The sequence below is a fragment of the Haplochromis burtoni genome, unplaced genomic scaffold, assembly GCF_018398535.1.
Source record: "Haplochromis burtoni strain Fernald_Lab_line unplaced genomic scaffold, NCSU_Asbu1 Contig_221, whole genome shotgun sequence".
In the NCBI taxonomy this organism is placed as follows: domain Eukaryota; kingdom Metazoa; phylum Chordata; class Actinopteri; order Cichliformes; family Cichlidae; genus Haplochromis; species Haplochromis burtoni.
In genome coordinates, this window is record NW_024582582.1 from 167,950 (window position 1) to 193,038 (window position 25,089).

The following is a 25,089-nucleotide window of genomic DNA, read 5'->3' on the forward strand; positions in this document are numbered from 1 at the left end:
AACATCATTAACTTCATAGCACCACCCAGCTGTATAGAAACTCCGTCATGCTAGCTAGCACGCAGTACGGAAAAAGTCAGAATAACGAAAATAAACTCCACCTAAACTTGGTTCATATCTGACCCAGAGAGACTGCAGGTCATAACTTCTTACCTGAAGTTCAGTTCACACTTGGACCGGCGGCCGCCTCGGGTCTCTTTTCCTTCTGCGTCCCTTTTCCTTCATCCACCTGCTGCCTCCACCACTTGCTAATGTTACTGAATCTGTGGAAGCTCCGCGATAGCCACCACACGAAGTAACGACCCTATCTAAATCCCAGTAACGAGTAACGCGTTCCTGATTTTGGCATAATAACTAGTTACCGTGCTCGTTACCACAATAATAACGTAGTTACTGTAACGCGTTACTTAATAACGCGTTAGTCCCAACACTGGTTATATATTATGAAACATAACATTTTAGTTTCCCTCCCACTTTGTTAAGGCCAACTTTGTTCTGGTTGGCTGCTTCTTGCAAACAGAATGTTTGAGTAGCTGGTGGGCGGGGCCCAGACTGGCAACATTAGAGATGTTTTTGTTTGCTTAAATGTAAATTAAGATACAAATAGAGAAACTGAATATATATGTGTAGTCAATAGTTTTGTGTTAACAGTGGATCGATTTGCTTGTGTGTATTCATCGTCATAGTAACAAATTCATGAAAGGCTCAACACAGCCTGTAATTAAATACATGGACTGCATAGTCACTTTTTGTGAAACTGGCCAGTAGAATCATAAAAATCTGACGCCTGAGAACAACTTAAACATATAAAACAACATTAGTTTGCATTTTTATACTGAATTGTTTTAACTAAACCTAACCAAAGATACAGAACTGTAAAGTGAAGACAGAATGAAACAAAAGAGGACAAGTGAACAATCTTTAATAAAGGACAGTATTTAAGGTTTGACTTATCCGATCGCAGCATCCAATAGTGTTTAAACAATATAAAACCATGAATTCAAATCACATGTATTAGTCTGATCAGCTGCATCTTATTATTTAGTGGGAAGTGAATTCAGATGTTTGTGCTGTCAGCATTCACAATACAAAAAAGGTTGTTGATATCTGGATGTTAAAAATACTACACATTACTCTGTTTTTGTTCTCACCTGTCCACATTTAGTTTGTTTTTACCCACAATTGCAAATTTCCTAGCATCTCTTTTTTACCCATGTTTTTGTGGTTAGCCCAGTTGCAGAGCACTGGCAGAACTAGTAAATGCTTGCATGTATGGTGTGAACACATAAGCTTGCCATTAACATTTTAAGGCAATATATATATGTAAATAAATACTAATGTTAAAAAGTATAAATCATTTATTGTTAGGTCAAATGTTTGATTGGATCCAAATGATGACTGGTCCGTAGTCTGCCACTGTCATATCAGCTTTGTTAGGGAGTGTGGGCATACTGAAGGCTGTGTTAACATCTTGTTGGACTGCTCCTTTAAAATGCAGTACGTGTCCATCTCCATCATCTGGTGCCGTAGCTATGGTAACGACATTTTCTTGCTGTTAGCATAGGTACAGTAGTGTGAAGCCACCTGCATTTTGCATTTTGTCACCAACCCTGAAATTAATTATTCGAAATGCAGAAATAAATATAAATAAATAAATGTATAAAAGTGATGCATCTCAAATGAAAATTAATAGAAATTAAGGATGCATGCGTTGAGTCATACTTTTGGCATTGTTAGTCTTCCATACACATGTGGGAATTTGAAGGGTAGGTGTGTAGCCACAGGAAAAGAGCTATGATCTAATGTGTTGCTTGTTGCCTGAGTCTTTGACGCTGGTAGAAATTTCACCATTAGATATTTCTCCTTGTTTTCCACTGCATTGTTTGAGAACAAACTCACCACATTCTATCTTTGCCAGTGTACTCTGGTTCAAGCTAAGGAGAGCTACTGCCAAAAATAACTCCTTGTCTTCACTATTTTCTGTCTGAAACAGATCAATACAGTCAACAATCTGTCTCTTAATATGCAGTCAGTCTCACCAAACCAGTAACAATATATGGAGCAAACCTATGTGAGTCCAAATGGGATAAACGAACATTGCTTTACAAGCACGTGCATGTGAACTCATGTACTTCTGCACAATAATACATGCTGTCTGACGGGGGCTGTTGTTGGAGGAGGGAAATTCACTCCAACCTCTCACAACTCATCCATTTGTTCTATGCTTGAGAGAGTGAGAGCAGCACACGTGCAGCCAAGCAGCCACATCAACATTAGCTTTGCTGCACCCTTGTGTATGTGGGTGTATGAAATACGATGTGTGGGAGGAAGTAGGTGGGGGGCAGCGAGCATATAAGTGAACCAGGAGTCTGGTACTGCCTCAAACTGTTGACGGTAAAGTCAGTCATTCAGCCGCTGAAGGTAAGCTTGCCTTTGTCACTGCACTTCCTCTGTCCTAGCCCGTTGCTTTCACTTTTTTTTTTCTGTCCAACTGTGTTAGCCTCGTATCCTTCCATCTGTGCTTAGGGCCTCACCGCTCATTCGCTCCCGCTGATCTCTTTCTGTATAATCTATGTTTTCAACTTGTCCTCCGGAAGTCTTTGTTTGACAGTCACACACACACACACACACACACCCAGCCAGCCCTTCTCCTTCCCTCACTCCCCTCCTCTCTGCCTCACCACTTTCAGAGTGCATCTTCTCTCTCATTTGCATTTCTTCCGCTTCCTCGTGACAAGAAACAGTTCATGTCAAAGAGCCGTGAGAGAAGATCAGATTGGAGAGGTGCTAGATGGCAGAGCAACACGAAAGGAGCAGGTACACAGAGGATGGGCCGGTTCACTGTGAACGGCTGTTTAGACTGGATAACTATCAGTGATTGGAGTGCAAAGCGAGACGGTAAGTGACTTCTGCTTTATTGTCTTCTGCTGTTTTTTCTTCTCTCAATTGTTGCGCCTGAGTTTTGACCTAGTTAAACACACTAAGTTCTGGTTTCTGGCAGTGCTGTTCTTACCTAAACACTGTGATGGTTGGCAGCACTGTCAGATATTTCCTCTTTTCAAACTTTCATTTTATAAAGTCACATCCATAACTGGAAATGACATTTTCACTTTCCACAGAAACATTTAATACGTCTTCTTTATGTCCCCATGTCGAGAGATTTTTGTGATGTTTTGTTCTTAGTGCAAGCACAGGCTGGTGTTTCAGCACAGTGCAACTTCTTCTTAAAACTAACTCGCACATCTTTAACCTCTTAACAACCATTTGGTCAGTAACAACCCATCCAGGGTTAGGGCTGGAATTAAATTTTTTTTTTGACACATCATAATAAATACGGAAATATCCAAAAATTACAAGTTGTTACTCTTCAAGTTTTAAGTCGGCTGTTGCAAGCTTTTCCACTTGGTGTTCCAGATATGAGAAAGGTGGATGCTCACTAAACCCTAACCTTTATCTCTCACTTAGACTAAGCGTGCTTATAGGATGAAAGCTCCCTTCATTTCTCTTCCTACATGAAGTTGCAGCATGTGCACCATATGACATATTTACATAACGGTAAGGAAGTGAAAGCACATTACAGCAGGAGGGTCGAGCTCCATGAATAATGTTGTAAAAGTAAGACACACTCACAAGGGGCTCTTCGCTCACTCAGCCGAATGTGAACAGAGACCAACTTTCCTCAGTTCACAGCACCAGAAAAAGTCTCTGACGTGGGCGTGCTCATGTTGTACAACCAACAAAAGAACGTGTCGAGTGCCAACTGTACTTCTGTGGGTGAATTATGCAAAATCACCATCACAGCAACAGGAAATGAAATTTTCTCACTCTAATGCACAGCTCCCCTTTGATTTGATTTGATCTGATTATTGCACCAATATGACAGTCAGTCAGGACCGAACGCTGCCACATGATACTCTGAACATCAAAGGTTTGCCTTATAATTGATGCAGACTGGTGACAGAGGTAACAGCTAATGCCAGCAGACATACTTGATTTGGCGAGATAAAAGCCCGCCCCAACACACAGACACACACACACACACCACTGTGACACTACATGCGCGTATGTGCACATTTCTCTCCACGGTTTCGACTAACATTTCCACACGCAGTGCACATCTTAACCTGCCACTGAAATGAAAAAGGAGAGCTTGAAATGCCTTTGCTCCCACTGTGGATATTATTGCTCATTATCACAATGATATTACTCAGAACCAAGTGTGTTTTCATTTTTCTTTTACATTGCAAAACACATCTCCCTGGATTTTTATCAGGCAAAATCCAGACTGGATTAATTGCTTTATTAGCCATCTGTCCTTGAGAATATTGCATATCTGTCATCAGTACTGTGCTCATTTCTTGGGGCTGATCACCAGTTAAAGAACAAAACATACTCCAAGAGTAATCACATTTTCCTCTATAAGTGAGATGTAGCAAAATTCCTGCCCCCTTTTAATCTAACGCAAACTGAGGTCTAATGCAAACTGTTCTTATCTTACAGGTAATTAGAGACCTGCCACTGGTACATCACGACAGCAGCAGTGTTACCATGGAGACTGGCAAGCCAGGATTGGCGAGTGCTCCAGTGCACATCAGCTCCGTCACAGCGCAGGCAGAGAAAAGGATGGATGTCCAGGCTCCCCTGACGGCTGTTTACATCCACACAGTGCCTGCGCTGCCCGCGCAGCCTTACCCTCAGCCGCCTGCAGCTGCTCCAGAAGCAGCCACACTCCATCTGGGCATGCCGCCGCTCTACACCAAGGAGACATTTCCCATCCTCACGCTCCATATTGCTGGTGGGTTGCAGTCTCAGCCGGGATTGAGCCTGGCAGCTGCTGCTCCCGCAGCCAAACCCAAGTCTGCAGGAAAGCACGTGTGTCCTCACTGCGGACGGGACTGCATGAAGCCCAGCGTGCTGGAGAAGCATCTGCGCTGCCACACGGGGGAGCGGCCCTACCCCTGCACCACTTGTGGAGTTTCATTTAAGACTCAGAGCAACCTCTACAAACACAGACGTACCCAGGCACATGCACGCCTTTCACTGGAGTCAGAGCAGAGCAGCTTAGACAGCATGTCTGGCTCAAGAGAGACTTGCACTTCCAGTTTGTCTCTGGAGGAATGCGTCGAAGAGCCAGGCAGCACAGAGAAGGACTCCTCACTATCTGCTGCTGAAAGCACCGGTCCAGCCAGTACTCCAAAGGTCTGCTCTGTGAAGACACAACGCTGTGTGCAGGAAGACAACGAGCTGAGCCTCACAGTTCAAAACTCAAAACCAAATGGAAGCGAAACGGTAATAAAGGAAAGTGAAAAGCTTCCACCGAGTGTTAGTAGACACCTTCCCCTTCAGAGACAAGAGGCCACGCTGTTTTCCAAACAGTGGGAAAGCTCAGTGTCAAGAGGGAAATCGCAGAGTCACGAGAGCACAGACTCTGGCTTCAGCGAGACTAGTGACCACTATCCAAGCCCTGGCAGTGTTTTGCTCGATCACAGTATGGATTCAGTCGCAGAATCCACCAAAGAGCATCTTGAAGAACCCGCCACCAGACGCACACCTACAGAATCAGATCACGGCAGACAGGAGTCCAAAGACTCTGCCAGGGAGCAGGAGCAGAAGGCCCTAGAGGAGCGCATATCTAAGCTGATATCAGATAATACAGCTGTTGTGGAGGACAAACAGCTGGAGAATGTGAGGCCACGGAAGACCGTTTTATCAAAGCAGGGAAGCATCGACCTTCCCATGCCATACACGTACAAGGATTCGTTTCACTTTGACATGAAATTAGGTCAGACTCAGAATGTTTTGTCACAAAGAAACAAGAAGCCAGGGATTTACAGCTCTGTGCCCACTCAGCGCTCCTCCACCATGGACCATGCCCCCTTGACTCGCAGCAATTCCCTCCCCTTCAGTGTCACCCTCCTGCAGCCCGAGAGAAGCAGCCCAACCTCCTCCAATCAGAGGGATTATGTAACGCTAGTCCGAAGGGGAAGCTCTGGCCAGATCAACCCAACAGGTTTCACGATCAAGCCTGCGAACCAGCAATCATCCACCCACCGCCCACTGGTCCGGCAGACAGCCGTAGACTGCAACCACGCAACAGACGGTCTCATCAGGAATTCATCTGTGGAGGAGGCGTGGAGCAGCAGCCTCAGTTGTGACGGCGATGGCGGTGACATTTGTGGAGAACCGAGCAACAGAAAGTTCCGGAGGAAGAAAGCGCAGAAGTTCGCCTACAACAAGTGGTACATGTACGGGGGTGGAACATTTAAAAAGCTATACAATGCTGAGAAAAGTAGCGATAACAGTGTTATCAAAGGCAGGAAATGTTCAGCAAACCCTGACCATGAGCTTGTTCAGGGTCTGCAGAAAAGGGCACCGCTGGCAGTAACGACAACAGGTTCGACAAGCAACGGTACCACAGTTGGCCCTCCTGCCAATCTCTCCTTTGTCCCTGCTGTGGATTTTAATCTACAAACTAACTCACTTAATTCATCATGCCTCGCTCTCAAAGCTCCACTCAGGAGGAATCTGTCTTTGTCAGTACTGCCATTACCTTCTATCGGCTCACTGGTTAGTCACAAAACAGACTGTGTGAACAGACCAGAAGCTGGGAGACTGATGAACGAAGACAAAAAACATAGTGTTTCCACATCGCAGCTGTGCGGAGCCCATATTCCTTCAGACAGGAAAAAGCTGAGAACTGATGACAAAATAATTTGCCCTCTGCAGATGGAGACTGACCCAAACACAATGCTTGCTCATCCCACACCCTCTGTCACTCAGCAGGAAGCGAACCTCTCTTACATCAATCTTAACAACAATCCACAACATACTCCGCTCAAAGGGCCTCTATTCAAGTCGGGCATAATCAATGCAAACACAACCTCTGTTAGCACCTCAGCAACTGCTTCCAGTCCCCCTGCTGCAAAGAACAGCTTCCTGCCCAAGTACCAACTCAAGTTACCCAATGTTGCTGAACCTGATTTAACTTTTTCACCACAAGTTGTGGATAAACCACCAGGAACTGAAGCCCACACTTTCACCTCAGTTCTGTCATCTCCTCACATCGAGCGCAGCGTGACCTCGGTCACAACGAGTGTAAAGAACTGCAAAGACCCCACAGCTTCACAGCTGGGGCTAACTTGTGATCTTAAGAAGACGAATGCTTTCAGCTCCACGCAGGACCAGCTTGTCTCAACAGTTTGTCATGCTGCAACATCACGACTCAGTCAGAATTTGCCAGGTAGCGTAGCTGTAGTGCACAAACAATTTGCAGCAACCACAATAACCACAAGCTGCCTGCAAGATTATCAGGCAGGATTATGCAGCACTTTGATCCAGCCTTCGAAATGTACGACGTCTGCACAGCAACCCAGACCTGCTGCACCTGCTGTTGCTACACTTACCGTAACCACAGCGAGCAGTCAGACATCTGCCACTGCCGTTAAAGCTGCGTCATATGATCAGTCTAACCCGCCACTCTCTCACATACAACTCTCAGCACAATCAAACCTGCTGAATCCTGTTAGCGTACCACACGTTAGCACAAACACCCCAGTCGTGCCTTGTCACATTGTACCGTTTGACCAGGTACAGCCAGCTGCTCAGAACGTGTTCCATGTGCACACAGCAGACCTCCAGATCTGCCTCCAGATCATATCTGATGAGCAGTTAGCCCTCATCGAACCCCAGATAGAGCGTCTATCGGGTACCAGTGTCTCCCAGAGACAGGACACTGAAGGTGGGACCTTAGAAGGTGTCCAAAGCAAAACTCTGGGCTCTTTTGCTGCTGAAAGCAACAGTGAGGCAAAAGAGAGTGCACAACCCAGACAACAAATGGACAAAAATGAGTCTTTCCCTGCACTTACCACTGAGAGAATAATGACTTCTGTGCCTTTGCAATTTGGGAAAGCAGAGCCAAGTTCCCACCTGGCTCAGCAAAGCACTTCCACTCAGGCTGCAGCATCAGCTGAATCTCTCCCTCCGCCACTACACCCACACAAAAACAGTCATGTAAACATGGTCACAGAGACTCAGAGCACTGCGGGTGATGTAATGTCAACTTCTGCTCCGCTTGGAGGTGTAAAGTCAGGAAGACGACAAACTTCAGTGGAGGAACAGACTCTCTCTCTGAACCGCTGTGCTGAGGAGCAGGTTTTGCTGGATCGAAGGGTCAGCCAAGGTGCAACCGTCTTGCAAGCTCTCTCTGGCCAACACAAGCTCAGCAGGAGCTCTCCCTGTTCCAGCACAGAAAATCACAATAACTTGAAAAGTGAACTGCTGTGCAAAGAAGGCCAACATAAGCTTAATAATCAGGGCGACTCATGTAATGTCAGCATAATGAAAACTAAGGGCGAAGCCTCCGAATACAAAGGCAGCAGGTTAGAAAGTGGAGAGCACTGCAGCCATTCTCCCTCTCCTGCATGCTCTGATAAACATTCTGGGTTGGTCTCTTCACTTTCTGTCAATAAAAGCAAAGCTGTGGGACAGCCAAACCCACAAGCATCCATCTACTGCAGTAATCAAGTGGAGCCCACAATATCTGAAACTTTGAATCCATCCAAAGATACAAACATGGGATGTGACAGAGTCGGATCTGTAGGTGATTCCAAAACTTTATTGGACATCACCCCTCATGGATCACAGGATGTAATCAGCTCACGCCACTTAGAAAAAAGACAGACTCACTTTGCTTCAGCGTCCTCGAACATCCAGGTGGACAGATGCAAAGACAACACATCTGTGTGTGCAAGTATTCAGAGCCAGACAGCAGGTACAATTCACTATTTACATGTATTACGTAACATATATGTTATTATTGCTTCCTACAGTGCAGTTTAAGAATATGACATCATTTTTGGCTCCGCACTGCAGTACAGTGGATTTAAATACAACATGAAATGAGAAAGGAGTGCCTGCTGTCCCCAAACTGCACCTGTCCCCATCTCTTTAAAGTCAACTTAAAGTAATGTGCTGACACTGACATGTCAGTCAATATTAAATTCAGAATATAGGTTAGCTGACAGACATACACTCAGCAAATGATAAACATCTAGCATTAAGATACAGTATAACTAGTATGTTTTATTTGACAGTCATATTTAATTAAGATTCTGTTAAAATATTCCACTTCCTTCTGTTATGTATCGTCATTCATAGTCTTAAACTGACAAATTGTTTTAAAACAAGGTGAACTGATACGGTGAAATACAAATACTAGAACATACGCATGCTTTATTGCAGTTTTTGCATTTTTTCTCTTTCAACACTAGGTGGCACTAAAGATTCACAGATTTGCAATATGGAGCTCTGGTCTGTGCTCGCACAATTACCCAAACCTACAACTTACTGGGAATCAAATGTTTAGGCGAGCAGGGATTTGAACTGTAGGGAAAACAATCCAGTGGAGTTTCATCTGGAAATGTTTCTGTAGCAGAACTCGATATGGCTTCAGTTTTTGATCATCTTTGTCCTTTTCCGCTGTGACGTGTGAGCTGTTCTCAGGCTTTCATGCAGAACTCGTGTGTGTCCCACAGTGTTTGAAAGTGTCATTTGATCACCATCGCAGCATGGATCACATACTTTCCTGCTTTTTAAATGAAAGGACTGAGGGATTTCAGACAGCTACAGGGTTAAAGGTCACCCCAGAGAGCAGAGGATAAACAAAATGCCTGCCACTCATTGACCTCCAGCTACTGCCTCCTGGGTAAAGGGGTTTGTACCTGTCCTGTATCGCTGACACAGAGGTTCAGACACATGGTAGCTGTCTGCATCTGTTTACTGCTAATAGCATTTTCCTGTAGTTTGTTATCATCTCTACCAGGCTAGTGGCACTGATAAAAAAGGTAGCTGTGGACCACAGAGCTTGCCAGGTTAAAAACATTTTCATTTCAATTGTAGTCATATCCTCAAATGCATATAACAGATGTGCACATTTATCTGTGTGTGGCACAAGAATGGGCACGCCCACTGGAAAAATATCTTTTTATCGCCCAGTGAATTCTTGTTTTATTGCTTTTACTTAGCTGGAATAAAGAGCTTTGGTTTCCACATTTATGCTTCTTCTCACATCGTAAAATCTCAGGTGCCCTTATGAACCAGCTTTCACTTGCTGTAACCCTTCCTCTCCCCCTTCATGTTGAACAGGGACCTCTTTATGTTCACCTGGTTTTATATAAAAGTTGTTTTTTAATAAAAAATCTGTTAATGTGGCTGATTAGCATGCAGCCAGAACAGTATCTGCAAATTAGGTTCCTTCTGACCTGTCGAAGAAGAATGTTTGAGAATGTTTTGTTTTGCATTTTTTGTGTAGTATAAGTAAAAGGGAACAAATCGTTCCAAGCAGTATCCCATTCAAAGTTTATCCTGATGTAACTCAGGCTGTAGCAGACTCATGTTGTTATCCTCCAAAATTCTTGCCTCTTTAGTATAAAATCCCACTGTTGTTTACTGCCTCACCACTGCAGATACATACTTTGTCTAACCGACCCATCTGAAGCCTCATGTGTGCTCCAGATAAACTTAAATACCTACCAGAAGGCAGATCAGAGTAAAAGCTTCTTTCAACAACCAGCATGAATAATATGAAGAATTACAGTGAACGAAATCCGCTTCAGTGTTCATGTGTGGCTGACTACTGCTTGAAAAAAATGCAGAATGACTGATAAGCAGTAAAACTGTGGATTCAGTTCCTAAAGAAAACAACTGCTTTTTCATTTGTTTTTCTTCCTGGAGGGCTTATGGAGGGAGCCTCCCTGGCGAGGTGTGCAGCCCAGAAGGAGCTGCAGATGCAGGAACATGTAAGGACTCCCGGGCAGCCAGACAGCACAGACTGGAAGCAGAAGCAGAGCCAAGGGGCTGAAGAGAAAAACCACCAATGCCTGGGAGAGCGAGGTGACAGTGGGGTGACGGGAGAGGAGGAGAACAGAGGAATCAAAGCAGACAAAGCTCCAGGACTGTGGGCCGAGTCAGACTGCAGATCCACAGTTTTATCAAAGGCAGAGGTGAGAGAGAGTGCATCTAATCAGGATCCGTGTTTACTATACAGTTCTTTTTTTCATGTGGTCTTAGTGTTTACAACACACATGCTGATTTACAAGAACAATTACAACACAACAAAAGCAAAGCCTCAGAGCCGCTTAACCCCCAACATCCAAGTTTTATATAAAATTTACAGTTTTCCAAAAATGAAACGCTAATAAATAATAAATAATAACCTCTCACGCTAATAAATGCATGAGAGGTTATTGAAATGTACCGTACTCTTGCTTCTAAAAAACGTACCTGATGACCTGCATTTTGGGAACTGAATGTTTAAGAGTTTACATATAAAAGACTTGTATCTGCAAAGGAAATAAAAACTATCAAACTCAGGAGAATTTGAATGTTTAGACTTCTAAAGTTGAGTCAGTTTTATTGGATTAGTTAATTAATTCAAGCTCTTAGTAAAAAAGCCAGGCTGGAAAATAGACAAATGAAAAACATAAAAGTATAAAACCACGTAACACAAGACAGAGAGAGGAAGCAGGAAGTTACAGTTAGAGATGGTAAACAGCACAACTATCACTAACCTTTCTCTCCAGCCGTCACCAGCATGCACAATGAGTTAGGAAAATAAGATGACAAGGATCAAATCAGAATTTAACAGTCCTGGAGTTGACCCCACTGTATTCTCTCTAATTTGCACTTTGCTGCAAGGTTATTAAGCTCTTAACATCTCTCATTTCAAATGTAGAGTCAGGATTAGGATTTAGTTTTAGAGACCCTCAGTGTGTTTGGAACACCCGGCTGAAAAATCTGGAATTGCAGAAATTCCAAAACAAATCATCAGACTTTATTTAAATACAGAGTCTTATTCTTCAAACATGTCCTGTTTAACACGTGGCTAAAACAAAAGCCTAATGCTAGATCAGTTAAGGTAAGAGGTTAACTAAACGTATCCCCAGGAGCTCATCTCTCTGGCTTTAGCTACACTGGTTTTAGTCCCTTTGGACAGAATAATGAAAACACCATGACTTGGATTATTAGTCTCATTACATTAGTCTATGCAAAACTCTTATAGGGTAGGTACAATATTGATAAATCATAGCACTGATAATGATATAATCAGTTTATCATACCTGTTCTATCGCCTCCTCAGCCACTGTAGAGCTGGTTCTAAATCCATCAGCTGCTGAGGCTGCACTTCTGCAGTAGCCTTGTTACTTCCTCAGACAGGGGCAGTGGTTAAAGGCTCATGGAGCTGGCTTCTCTAATATTTCAAGATGGGCTGTTTTAAAATTTGTTGTTGTATCACTGCTTTTCTTTGTGAGGATAAATGATGAAGAAGACCATGTAAGGAATGGTGTCACTGACATAATAGAAATGGGATGTTTTTAGTTTATAAGATTTACATACACACATGTGCAGTAACGCGTTACTGTAATGTTTTTCAAGTAACAAGTAAAGTAAGGGGTTACTATTGCAAAAAAAAGTAATTAGATTACTGTTACTTTCCCATAAGCACGCTACGTTACTAAACCGTGATTTTTTTGGCAAGAGTGTCTCATGACAATGACGTACGAGCGTGCGACGTCCGTGGCAGCAACAGACGTGTGCAGATCAACGATGGATAATATGGAGAGCGGGAGAGAGTACGAACGTGCAGCGTTTAAAGCTTGGAAGTACTCACATTACTTTAAGTTTGAGTCTGTAAAAAGTGCCAAAAACATTAGTGTCTGCTGTTCACTCTGCGTGGGAAGAAAACTTCTTTCTACAGTGAAAACTTAAACTTCAAGTCTGAGCGAGCTCCGAGCACGCTGCCACGGGAATGTGACATTCACTGAGAAACCCCCGGATCCTCCCACTGACATGACCACTGTGGCACCGGGCAAACCTCCACCCGCCCCACTCCTGCTAAACAGGTGAAAATAGATTTAAGAGCGACAGGACTCAGTGCTGCTGAATCTTTTATTTATTTTTTACTGTGTTTTACTTGCATCTATTTGAAAGAGTGTAAACACAAAACTTTATTTTATTTTATAAGCTGGAATCTGCAGGAAATAGGTTTAAATGTTAAAGAATTTCTTCTTGCATATAATTAAATTTTTTGTTGATGCAATGTGCATGAAGTTAAAAGATTAAAACTAATAAAACAAGTTTTAAAAACAGACTTTTTCATTTGATTCAGTTTTATATGATGGATTATGCAGAAAAAATAGAACTGGGCTGAAAGATCTGCTGCTTTATTACTTATTCAGTTTGTGTATCAAGTTTTTAAAAAGTAACTAAGTAATTACTTTCTTTTGAAAATAAGTAATCCGTAAAGTAACGGAATTACTTTTTGGGGGAGTAATCGGTAATTAGTTACTGATTACTTTTTTCAAGTAACTTGACCAACACTGGTTATATATATGTGGGTAATCTGCAAAGGCAAACAGCCTTTCCCACATTGACTCAGACACATGAACAAAGCTTGTTCTTGTACTGTACCAAACATTATTTTGGATACTTATTTATTTACTTATTATTGCTGTATTCTTATTTTACCAAAGAGCGTGAGGTAGGTGATTCTTCCTCTGCTGTTTGAATATAAACCCTCTCAAAACAAAGTCACCACCCAAATCTACACACTAAAAACACTCACACTGTGCACAACCCTTTCCAATCCAGCAGTCTTTTGCAATACTTTTTACCATTTTAATTTATTCTTTATCTACTAAAGTTTGCCACAAATCCCTGGTGCAATAAGGCCGTCCTTATTTGGGGATCATATAAAAGCAGGTTTGAGGCACACTGGGTTGTTACATCACATGATTGTTTTTCATTTTTTAACACATTTACCAAACAAAGCACAACAGCCAAGCCAGAATTTGTGTTCTTTCATTCTTATGAAATATTTGCAGCACCATAAATATAAAACCTCCCAAGATGTGTCACAACACAGAAGAGAGTGGTGCAAGAAAAAAAAGATTTATAAATATACTGAACAAAAAAGTGTATACTACCAAGCCACACACAGGGGCAAATATTTTGTGAGAATTTATGGGGCATTTGCACTTGAAGCAACAGCAATAAATTCAATTCCGCAGTATGTTAATACTAGAATTAGGCAGCTGACAGCAATTACAAGAGATTTTTATGGCAGTAATACTTCTTCTGGATTTCGAACTTCAAGTCTTATTATAAAGAAGAGTGTTTGTCACAGCAGGTCTCTATCAAATTCAATAGTATTTAGAAGTGGGTCACATCAACCTTTATGCAAAATGTCAACAAGATCCACCATTTTCATTCAATTAAGTTTCAGTTCAAATGTATTTGTACAGGGTCGAATCACAACGACAGTCATCTAACTTCACATTCCTTGTCTATGTAAAAAGCAATGCACGGTATTCTTTAGCAATTAGGTTGTTCACTCCTCATTTGTATTAAGTTGGCTCCAGGCAATACAATTACAAATCAAAGTGTGTTGGTATCAGTGAATGTTGAGTACAGTAATGTTGATACAGATGTTCCAGAAAGTGTTACAGCTGCATGTCCAGCATGTGGTGCAAAGGGTGTTGGGGATTTATGAATTATCAGTGTCGTCTTTTGGCTAGCTTATTATTCCAGCTAGATATCTGATGACCAGGAGGGTGTATGTATTGATGGCTTCTCAGCATCTCCCTTGCCTTCTGGAGGAATTTGGCTGTGGCTGCCCTTTTTGCATGTTTGCCATGGTCTAAGGAGCTTGGAAAGAAAAGCATCTGGAATTCTTTAAGCTTCCTTCAAGACATTTCACCTTGAATCCGAAAAGCTTCTTCCCTATGGGAGTGTCCCCAAGTGAACCCATTGTGAAACCTAGCCCAACATGTGACTTACTGAGGTCAAATAGCCCAGGATGTGAGTGGGTGCTAAGGCGCCTGGTGTAAATCTGGGACTCTCCACCAATTGCTCTTAGAACTGAAGAAGCTTCTCGGATGAGACGTGAAACGTCTTCAAGGAAACTTGAAGAAGTCCAGGCACTTCTCTTTCCAAGCTCCTTAGACTATGATGACCTGGATGACTCAGAACCTTCACAGACACGTTCGCCATGATTCTTATTGGTCTGTGGAATACCCAGGTACTTGTAGCTTTCCTGTATCTTGGCTATTCTACCTTCTGACATTCAGTCTAGATCTTTCCTCTTTTTGCAACCATTTGGCCACACTTATCCAATCACAATGACATGTCTGTGTCCTTGCTGTAAATCTTGGTGAGGTGGATCAGTCAGTTGATGTGTTGCTTGTGCCTGGCATACAGCTTGATATCCAGCAGGGACAGGATGTGGCTGATGGTCGGTCCACTCCTGAATCTATATCTGTATCCACTGGTAGTGAGGAACTGGTTCAGGGGGTCGATCCATATCCTGAACAGCAGTACAGACTCTCCATCGCGTAGGTATATTCTGCACTTGGTGATGACTTGTGCGACTGTCTTGGAGCTGGCCTCTCTAGTGTTCCACAATCCCACTGAGTTCCCAATGAATGTTTTCAGTGCACTATTAGCCACGTCCAGTATCCATGTTCGGAGCATTGAGTTAAAGACTTTCTTCTAGTCAGTCCATGTGGTGCTCAGGTTGGTCTGCTGGTCTTAAAGTTCTGGTGTGCAGCTCTATCCACCGGTAGTTGGTGCTTTGACCCTCTGGTGTTATTTCCAATGCCCTTCTGAGCTATGCTTATGCACTCACCCATGTGCGCACTCCGGTTGGTTGTTATGATTCCTGAGAGGAGCTTCCATGTTGTGCAGAGGAAGTTAATCTGTCCGTAGTTTGATGGTGTCTTGTGTTGATCCTATGTGATCAGAATTGTTATGGCCCATGTTAGCCAGTCTGGATGAGTACTTGCTGTTATTAGCCCATTTATTTGTGCTGCCAGGTAATCATAGAGTGCTGTTAGCGTGTTCAGCCAGAATGGATCGTGTCAGATCCTAGTGCTGTCCACCTCTTCATTGTATGTCTGCCTTTGTGATGTTAACTGGTTCTTGGCATTGCCATCTTGGCCTTTGTTTGTCCAGTTATGGCCATCATGTTGTACTTATTCATCCAGGACCTCTCACTCACAACACCCTACTGCACCTCAGTTGGGTGGAGCGTTCTCTATATGCATTCTTTATTTTTATACCCAAGTGTTCCTGGATTACTGCGGCAGTACCACTACAAGCTCAGTGGTTTGAGTGATAATGGTAATGGGGGTGGTATATCCAGAGAAGATCAATATCCAAACACTGCTGGGTCATAAAAATTGAAACTAAAAATTGCTGTAAATACTTAATACACTGGCAGGATACTAGACTAGCCCATGATGACAACTGGATTTTCCTGTAAGATCATTTTACAACAGTTGTGTGTGTGTGCTTGACCATGGTAGTTGTTTATGTACATGCTTCTCTGTCCAAGTTTGAATAAACTTTGAAGTTTGAATAAATGTTATGAGCTACAGAATCAAAATTAATTGAAGTTATATTCCTGTATTTTATTAAATAATTTAAAAAAAATCATGTGTATATAGACATGTTTTTAAATTTCTGAATGTGTTATAAGTTGTGGTCAGTTGACTGAAGTGGTTAAAATGAATAAATACATTTGGGTAGGCTGTGCTGAACAAAAGATCTCTTGGAATTGAACCAGCACTTATATTGTGCTTTTGTAGTCTGACTGATGACTCAAACTGCTGTCTTTGAAGGGTGAGTATGCATGAGGTCTATGCAGTATTTGGGTAATCCAGAAAGATAATGAGAGGGTTCAGTGGCTATAAAATGATTCCATTGTTTTGATGGTATAGTGGTAATAACACTCCTCATATTTTTCTCTCATTAAAAGGAAGAAGATCGAAAGGTCAAGAATGATTCTTTTAAAAACCCTTGGCCACCCGAGGAACACCTTCAGCATGTTTCCCAGACGCACTCAGGAATGTCTGAATACCCCCAACTGAGCTGTCAGCAAGCGTTGAATACATCGAGTAATCTCAACATACCTGCGTGCAGCATTCAGACGACCCTTTTCACTTCTCCAAAACTCCCTCTGGAAATTAACCACTCGTATCACTCGCAACACAACTGGGAAAGCGGTGTCACTCATAACCAACCAACACAGGTCTTACCTGAATTCATTTCAAGTCGACATATCAGTGCAGGAGCTCAGTTATCACAAACACAACATATTTTTTCAAGAACTGAGCCCACTATTCAACAAACTTTCTCAGTCCCAGACCAAAAGCAAACCAGCGTCACTCTGACCATTCAACAAGGAAATAGCACTGCAGGTAACAGCAGCACAACAATAAGCAGCTGTAAGAAGTTCAACTTAACAGGTCACCAAAACTCTAATGTTGGGACATTACCCTCCACACACGCCGATCAAGTTTCTCAAGCCTGTAGAGTTGCTACTGGAGCTAGAGGAGACATCCAACCATCAAAGATGTATCACGTTACTGGGTCTCCATGCAAGCCTTTTCTATACTCTGAACCTGACGAGAAGCATGACACTACAGCCAGTGACTCTGGAAGAGCTGACATTACCAGCAAATATCATTCTTTTTACTTGGCTGGCCCACTTCATGGCTACCAGTCTGCTGAGTGTCTGAACAGTGGAGTGAGGCCTGTGCAGAGCTGCCAGGAGTATACAGAAGACACGAGCAGCAGTGACGATGAAGGAAAGCTTATCATTGAACTTTAACAGACAGTAAAGCATACATACAGTCTATTATTTTAATTTTATTTGCTGTAGATATTTGTTCAGAGGTTAAGTTGCTCAGGAGGCAGAAGTAATGTCAGTGACTGGGTTAACTCAGTGGCAGAGCTTTGTTTAATTAAAAGTCACGATATTTCAATATGGGGCCATACATTAAGGTAAAGTAATGCTACAGTCCTGTAATTTTGTACCACTCTCCTAATTTGACTGAACAGGAAGTTCAATCACAGTATCTAGCATATGGCGCAATAGCGCAGATTTGTGTTTAGCTTTGTTGTCACTTTATGAATACAGAGTAACAACTGAGATAGTCATCATTGATTCATGTGAAAACACTGACAGTCTAGAATAACTGGAGTTCTTCCTCCTCTTTCCCACTCTGCCAACAGCAGAACACATGTAGGGACACGCTTGCAAGCCTACAATGCCATTAACAGGCCTCCAGGCTTGCTTGGAAATCTTACAGTTGATATAAAAGTAGGGGAGTGTTCAAACGCAACAAACAAGACGAAGCTTCAAACTCTCTTCTTCACAGTAAGGCTTTCTTTTTGCACAGAGAGTGAACTCTGAGCTTCTGGCTTTTCCAGTACTCAAACAAACCTGAGGTGCAGGTCATACTATAAGAGGTTATTCATTAGACTTGCATGAATGTAATTGGTCCTTAATGTGTTTTGTTGCCTCAGCTTCAAACCCTCCACATAGGAATCCCCAAAGTGTCCATTGCACTCATGTTCACTCGTATGACAATTATTTTCCTCACCTCAGACAAGTGAGCTATTAGAAACACTTTTTACAGTTAAATCAGCTCTTTTGTAGCATCTGCCCTCAGTTTGAGCTCCTGAGCTCTGTCATAGCTGCTGGAACATTTTTTCAAGCTCAGCGAAAGTCTGACCTGTTTAAAGTCCAAAAATACTTCCGTAGTATCCTTAGTATTTGGAACTGTCAATACACAACCTTGCATTTTCTTAACCACTTATCTGGTTCCTGATGGTGGGAAACTGGAGTCTGTGTGAGTTGTGATAGGCCAAGAGGTAGGGTAATCCGTGGAAAGGTCATCAGGCTATCACAGGAATAACACACAGAGACCAGCATTCACCTACAGCCAATTCAGAATTACCAGTTAACCTAAGATGCACGTCTTTGGCCTGTCAGAGGAAGCCAGAGTAACCATGAAAGCAAACTCCACATAGAAAGGCACCAGCTGGCCAGTGGATTTAATCCAGGACCTTCTTGTTGTGAGGCAACATTGTTAACCACTGCACCATTGTGTGACAATTATGACAATGGTTACATCATTGTTGTGCACGTGATGTTTTTTTACAGAAAGACAAATTAGTAGCAATAACAAGACATTTTCTGATACAAGAAGTTGCTGTAGGTGGATACGTTAATAACTAAAAATGCTTTTGCAAACAACATTAATCATTTATTAAGTTGCAAGACTTCAAACCCAGGCTTAAGTACACCAAAACACCAAAGCTAATTAAAATGACCAAAACCATTTTGTCTGCCTCTCGGGGGTACACTGTACCAGTACAGTCGAACCTAGCGCTGTCATTGCTAATGCCACTCGATAGTTGAAAGTTCTCAACTATCACTCAGTTTGCTTAACCCAGCCACTGAGTTTTCTTCTGCCTCTGAGAAATGTTGTGCGACTTCCATTCTGCCCTCTCACACATGCACATATACACAGACACACAAACAAACTTTGCCATAATTAGTGTCTACCTTCCCACAATGACTCTCTCTGATAAATTGCACTTTGTAACTTTCCCAGACAACACCTGCTTGTGTGAATCATGTACACATGCTGCCAAGTATCTATTAAGTTGATCTCTGCTGTCAATCAGCTCACCCAGGTAAAACAGACACTGGCTGCAGGGCCGTGACCCTTTTCCTAGTCTGGGTTTTGTAATGAATCAGCATCTACAATAAGGCACCTGGGACAGGAAGTGTGCATGTGTGTAACATTTTTGTAGATAAATCTGCACTCGGCTGCACGCTGACTCGCTTGTCACTCGTCAGCCCGTTAATAATAAAAACCCCCTTTTGCACCTGACGGAGGGAACATTGTGTTCAGTTGTGTTTCCTGTTTGGTTTGACAAAAAAGGAAAGCTATCCTTGTTCGTGTTTCAAGCAGATTTCTCAATGTGTTTTCATTTTCTAATTTTATATTCTTGTTTCATCTCCAATTATTTGCATATTGTTTGATGATTTCAATTATTTGAAAAAAGTAAATGAAACTTTACCCCAAATACTTCTCCTGTTTTCACTGCGTGCTCTCTCTAGCCTGAGCTGCATCAGGCCAGTCATTTTTTTCTTTGTAATTATATCGAGCATATAACTGTCACACTCAGACACACGTGTTAGCGCACTATTATCAAATTAAATCTTCATGTATTAGCTTGTTAATTCATGTTAACAGTTGCTAGTTTATACATCCAGCATATCAGCAGTCTTCTTTCTTGGAAACTTCTAGTTCCAGAGGTAATAATGTAATGTCACTCACTTTTATTTTTTCCCAATAAATCATGATTGTCCTATAATTCAAGTGTTGCAGACAGCTGTAAACACTTCGGTTCTTGGCATCTATCGCAGTCAGAAAAATGTGAAACAGCATGGTAGCAAATTAAACAAAAACTGTGATTCAAAACTGATCCACCATCCAAAGACGAACTGATTTAAAGATGCTGTGTTGTGCTTTTTGCATCTTCCCCGTCCCTCAGTCATGCAGCTATTTTGTTCATGTAAATGGTCCCCCTTATGAAAGATTGGTCAGGCTTCTTTTTTAATGCACAATCGGCACCAGCCATTTCAACACTAATGCTGATCCAGTAACGGCACAGATAGCACATAGGACACTTTACCGATGGAGTTGCACAAGTAAACCTGTGTAAGAAGCAGGGCAACAAGCATGAAACATATTCTAACAAAACATTAACAGAAGCTGAAGCTTGCTTAAAGCAGTATGATCTCAGGGTGCATGAGGTGAGAAAGTTAACCTCGTGAATTATTTCTTAATTTTTAGTTATTGTTTAGTTACAGTCAACAAAGACACAGTGAATATTACACTGAACCACAATCAGTCGTTTTCAGCTCCCCACTAATGTGAGTTGTCACACACCATCACAATCTCACCATAAATCATTTGTTAGAGCTGCTGCTTGTCAGTTGAGTCCTGAAGTCTACCATGGACGTTCTTGCTTATCTACGACATCATTCAACACCTTAACCAGAAGGGCATTCTCAGATCTCTACTTTGAATTTCTTTGAGTACAATAAGAAATGGGAACTTCTGCAGTGGAAGATTGAGAAACAATTTAGCTAACTGTTAAGATGGCTGTTGACAGTTAAGCTGTGCAAATAAACAATAAATAAATATGATACATTTCAATTAATAATTTTAAAAAATTGTTTAGCTTGTTCATCAGAGTGTCTTTAACTAAAATAATAGACTGGCTACACATCTGGAAGGTGTGCTAATCATGCATTAACATTGCTGCTTTTGAAATGTGACATTTCATACTTCATAAAACTGCATGCAGCAATAACAATAATAAGAGGAAGTAACAATGAACTATTTTGTCCAACAGTCTGATTAGTCCCTCAGCTGCAGCATGCAGCACATCTCAACGGATTGAAAGGTGCAAGGCCCCTATAATTACTGCTCGTATTTTTAATTGCTATTATTATTGTTATTGCTGCATGCAGTTTTATGAAGTATGAAATGTCACATTTCAAAAGCAGCAATGTTAATGCATGATTAGCACACCTTCCAGATGTGCAGCCAGTCTATTATTTTAGTTAAAGACACTCTGATGAACAAGCTAAACAATTTTTTAAAATTATTAATTGAAATGTATCATATTTATTTATTGTTTATTTGCACAGCTTAACTGTCAACAGCCATCTTAACAGTTAGCTAAATTGTTTCTCAATCTTCCACTGCAGAAGTTCCCATTTCTTATTGTACTCAAAGAAATTCAAAGTAGAGATCTGAGAATGCCCTTCTGGTTAAGGTGTTGAATGATGTCGTAGATAAGCAAGAACGTCCATGGTAGACTTCAGGACTCAACTGACAAGCAGCAGCTCTAACAAATGATTTATGGTGAGATTGTGATGGTGTGTGACAACTCACATTAGTGGGGAGCTGAAAACGACTGATTGTGGTTCAGTGTAATATTCACTGTGTCTTTGTTGACTGTAACTAAACAATAACTAAAAATTAAGAAATAATTCACGAGGTTAACTTTCTCACCTCATGCACCCTGAGATCATACTGCTTTAAGCAAGCTTCAGCTTCTGTTAATGTTTTGTTAGAATATGTTTCATGCTCGTTGCCCTGCTTCTTACACAGGTTTACTTGTGCAACTCCATCGGTAAAGTGTCCTATGTGCTATCTGTGCCGTTACTGGATCAGCATTAGTGTTGAAATGGCTGGTGCCGATTGTGCATTAAAAAAGAAGCCTGACCAATCTTTCATAAGGGGGACCATTTACATGAACAAAATAGCTGCATGACTGAGGGACGGGGAAGATGAATGACTAGACAATTTAGCTTCCACTTGGCTGAAGCTAAAGCCTAGCTAAAAGCCTACCAGCCATTTGGCTGCTCTCGGGTTTTATAGGTAGAAAGGTAGAAGCCTGGGGGATGCTAGTGCTCTAGGCTGCGTCAAAGAAGACACAGTACTTATATGTCAAATGAAATGTCATGTACATCAAATGTGTATCGCCAAGTCACTACGTGGCGCTTTGAGTGTGACCTTATACTGACACACAGATGTTTCCAGACATGGACGCTAATCAACCATGTGATGTTTGGCACAGATTACAGTTGTGACAGCTTCTGTCAGCAGGTCTGTCCCTGTCTGCAACAATACAGCTTACAGCATTTACTAGCTGTAGATTCATATAACTGTGCAGGTGATGGATGTGAAAAACGGTAATAAATAAAAAACAGAACAACAGAAGGGTTGAGTCTAATTAATCTAAATCATCATCTGCGTAGGTTGATTACTGATATTAACATTAAATTTTGTATTGATTTATGGGTTTCATAATAACTGCAAACTGATGACAGCTGTAATGCTTAAAAATGAACTTGTAAACAAAAAACACCGTAAATAACTCTGTAATTGTTTTTTTTGTGCGCTTTTATACAGTTAAAATAACATGTTAGTCTCACCACCTGCAGGTACTTGTGTTTTAATTTTAATTTGTTAAAAATGTAAATGAACATTGTGATAACATCATTTTTACTTGAAGCTATCTTCCATAAAAGTATTTGGGTCACACTCCAAGGGTGTGGACTAAGAACTCATTGTCACCACCACACTGATCTGTAACTCATCTTTGAACTTGGCACAGTTGTGCTGACACTGTGTTTACATTGTTGTGCTGATAAAAAATAAACCCAGATGGTGTCACGGTGGTGGAACGGACTCAGGCGCAGACTGAGAAAGCACAGTTCAACAATACTTTATTAATCACACTGGTGCGCTATGTACACGTGAAGGGGGGGAAACACCAAGGTCCTGGGGATCAATAGGCTGGGGAAACACACTTCTTCGCACTTGCTCCGCTCCTTGTCCAAACAATCTCCACACAAGCAGCCCACTCACACTCATGGGGTCCAGGGGTCACAAAAGGGCTGATCCAGGTAAACCTATTTACACAGACGAGGGTAAGTCAAAGGCAAGCTCGGAAACAACAGAATCGCAATGAAGCCAGGCAACGCTAACGAGAGTTACTCAATATTCCAGCGACGAGTAGCTCAGAGCCCCTGCCTTAAGAAGAGCTGCAAATCACCGGAGATCAGCTGCAGGTGCATGGGCCAAGGGCGGGAGCCCAATCAGAGCTCCGCACAGGCAGACAGGTAGGAGAGAGAGAGCAAGGCGAGGGGAGCAGACAGAGAGTAAAACAACAAACACTTGTGGCCACACTGGGCTGGCCGGGGAGGCACAGGGAGCATGACAGATAGCAAACGATAGCTGAAACTATTTTAGGACAAAGATGTTGTCAACCTAAATGTGATCAATCAACATGAACTCTAATGTTAATCACTTTTGCACTCTTGGTTATTAACCAGTCCCAGGTTTCATCAGTTTGTTAACACTGATCCAACATTTATTTCACGTTGACCGTAATGATGATTGTTCAGTGTCTTCTCATATGGAAAAGAAATAGTAAAAACTTCTATGATTTACTCATGAAAGAGGCCACTTTCTCATTACTTTCAGATATTGTTTTAGTAAGTATCCAAAACATACAAGTTTCATTATATAATTTTTCAGGGGATCTTATATCTGTTTTCACTCTTATATGCTTTTCATACAAATTTCACACAAGACAGATGCAAACTTTATAAGATTTATATGTCTTTTCCATATGGGTTCTCTCTGCGATCTGTCTACAGACAGACCTTTCTTCAAACTTAAGCTGCTTTTTGATCTCATCTGAATGTTGAAAGTTTGGTGACCTTGTGTTGTTATGTTGCTGATAAAAATCTGTCCACAGACATAACTGATAAACTTCCCCACACAGTATTTGTGCTTAGTTTATTTCAAATTAGCATATTTGTCCATTAGAGAGCCTATACAGATACCAACACAGAGGGCTGTGCAAGGTGAAAATAATGCCAGTGTACAAGCTGTGTCATGCCATGCTTCTTATTAAGAGGCAAAATATCCAAACCTACATGGTCCTGTGTGAAAAAGCGATCGCCTCCTAAAACCTAATAACTGTTTGGCGAGCCTTTGCAGCAACAACTCTACTCAAGTGTTTGCAATAACCTGCAGTGCACCTCCACAGTCTTTTACAGCACTGTGGAGGAATTTTGGCCCCTCATCTTTGCAAAATTGTTACAATTCAGCCACACTGGAGGGGTTCGAACATGAACTGCCTTTTCAAGGTCACGCCACTGCATCTCAATCAATGACAATCACACAAAGGAATAGGAAATCAGGAAGGGGGCGAATACTTTTTCACACCACTGTAGTATCCAACACACTGTCTGTTGTTCCAGACAAACAACCCCTAAGTTTGCACGGGCACCCAGCATATTATGATCCATAAAATTATTTATTTGTGACAGCACCATTTTCCAGCTTTGTGTAAAGGAGAAAGTATAAGGTAAGTTTTATGTCTATACAGTCAGGAGAGAGTCGAGTGAGGAGTTTAGGGTGATGAAAGGCCCAAATGAATCAGTGTTTTTTTCTTTTTTCTAACTATCTCATCACAGGTCTTCCAACTGATCCCAGACTCTGATCTTTCTAAACCTAACCAGCTTTGTTATGTGCCTGAACGACACCAAGAGGCAAAGCCACTATCTACGATGTTCTGTTTATTTCCATAAGGATTCTACTTGTTGATATTTTAGAAATGGGTTTTTTGTTTGTGCTGGTTATG

General features: G+C 41.8%; 1 protein-coding gene across 2 annotated transcripts; it reads left to right on the top strand.

The window, feature by feature from the left end:
• The first annotated feature begins 626 nt into the window (after positions 1 to 626).
• On the top strand, positions 627 to 19,751 carry znf831 (zinc finger protein 831). 2 transcript variants are annotated; one of them, XM_005938577.3, is made up of 5 exons: positions 627 to 2,421; positions 2,691 to 2,898; positions 4,501 to 8,770; positions 10,732 to 11,000; positions 16,814 to 19,751. In XM_005938577.3, the coding sequence occupies exons 3-5, from the start codon at positions 4,549 to 4,551 to the stop codon at positions 17,666 to 17,668; spliced, it is 5,346 nt and encodes a 1,781-aa protein (XP_005938639.1). In that variant the 5' UTR covers positions 627 to 2,421; positions 2,691 to 2,898; positions 4,501 to 4,548; the 3' UTR covers positions 17,669 to 19,751. The 2 variants fall into 2 exon arrangements, with proteins under 2 accessions (XP_005938639.1, XP_042082580.1); XM_042226646.1 differs by having other exon boundaries at positions 2,739 to 2,898.
• Positions 19,752 to 25,089: the final 5,338 nt, after the last annotated feature.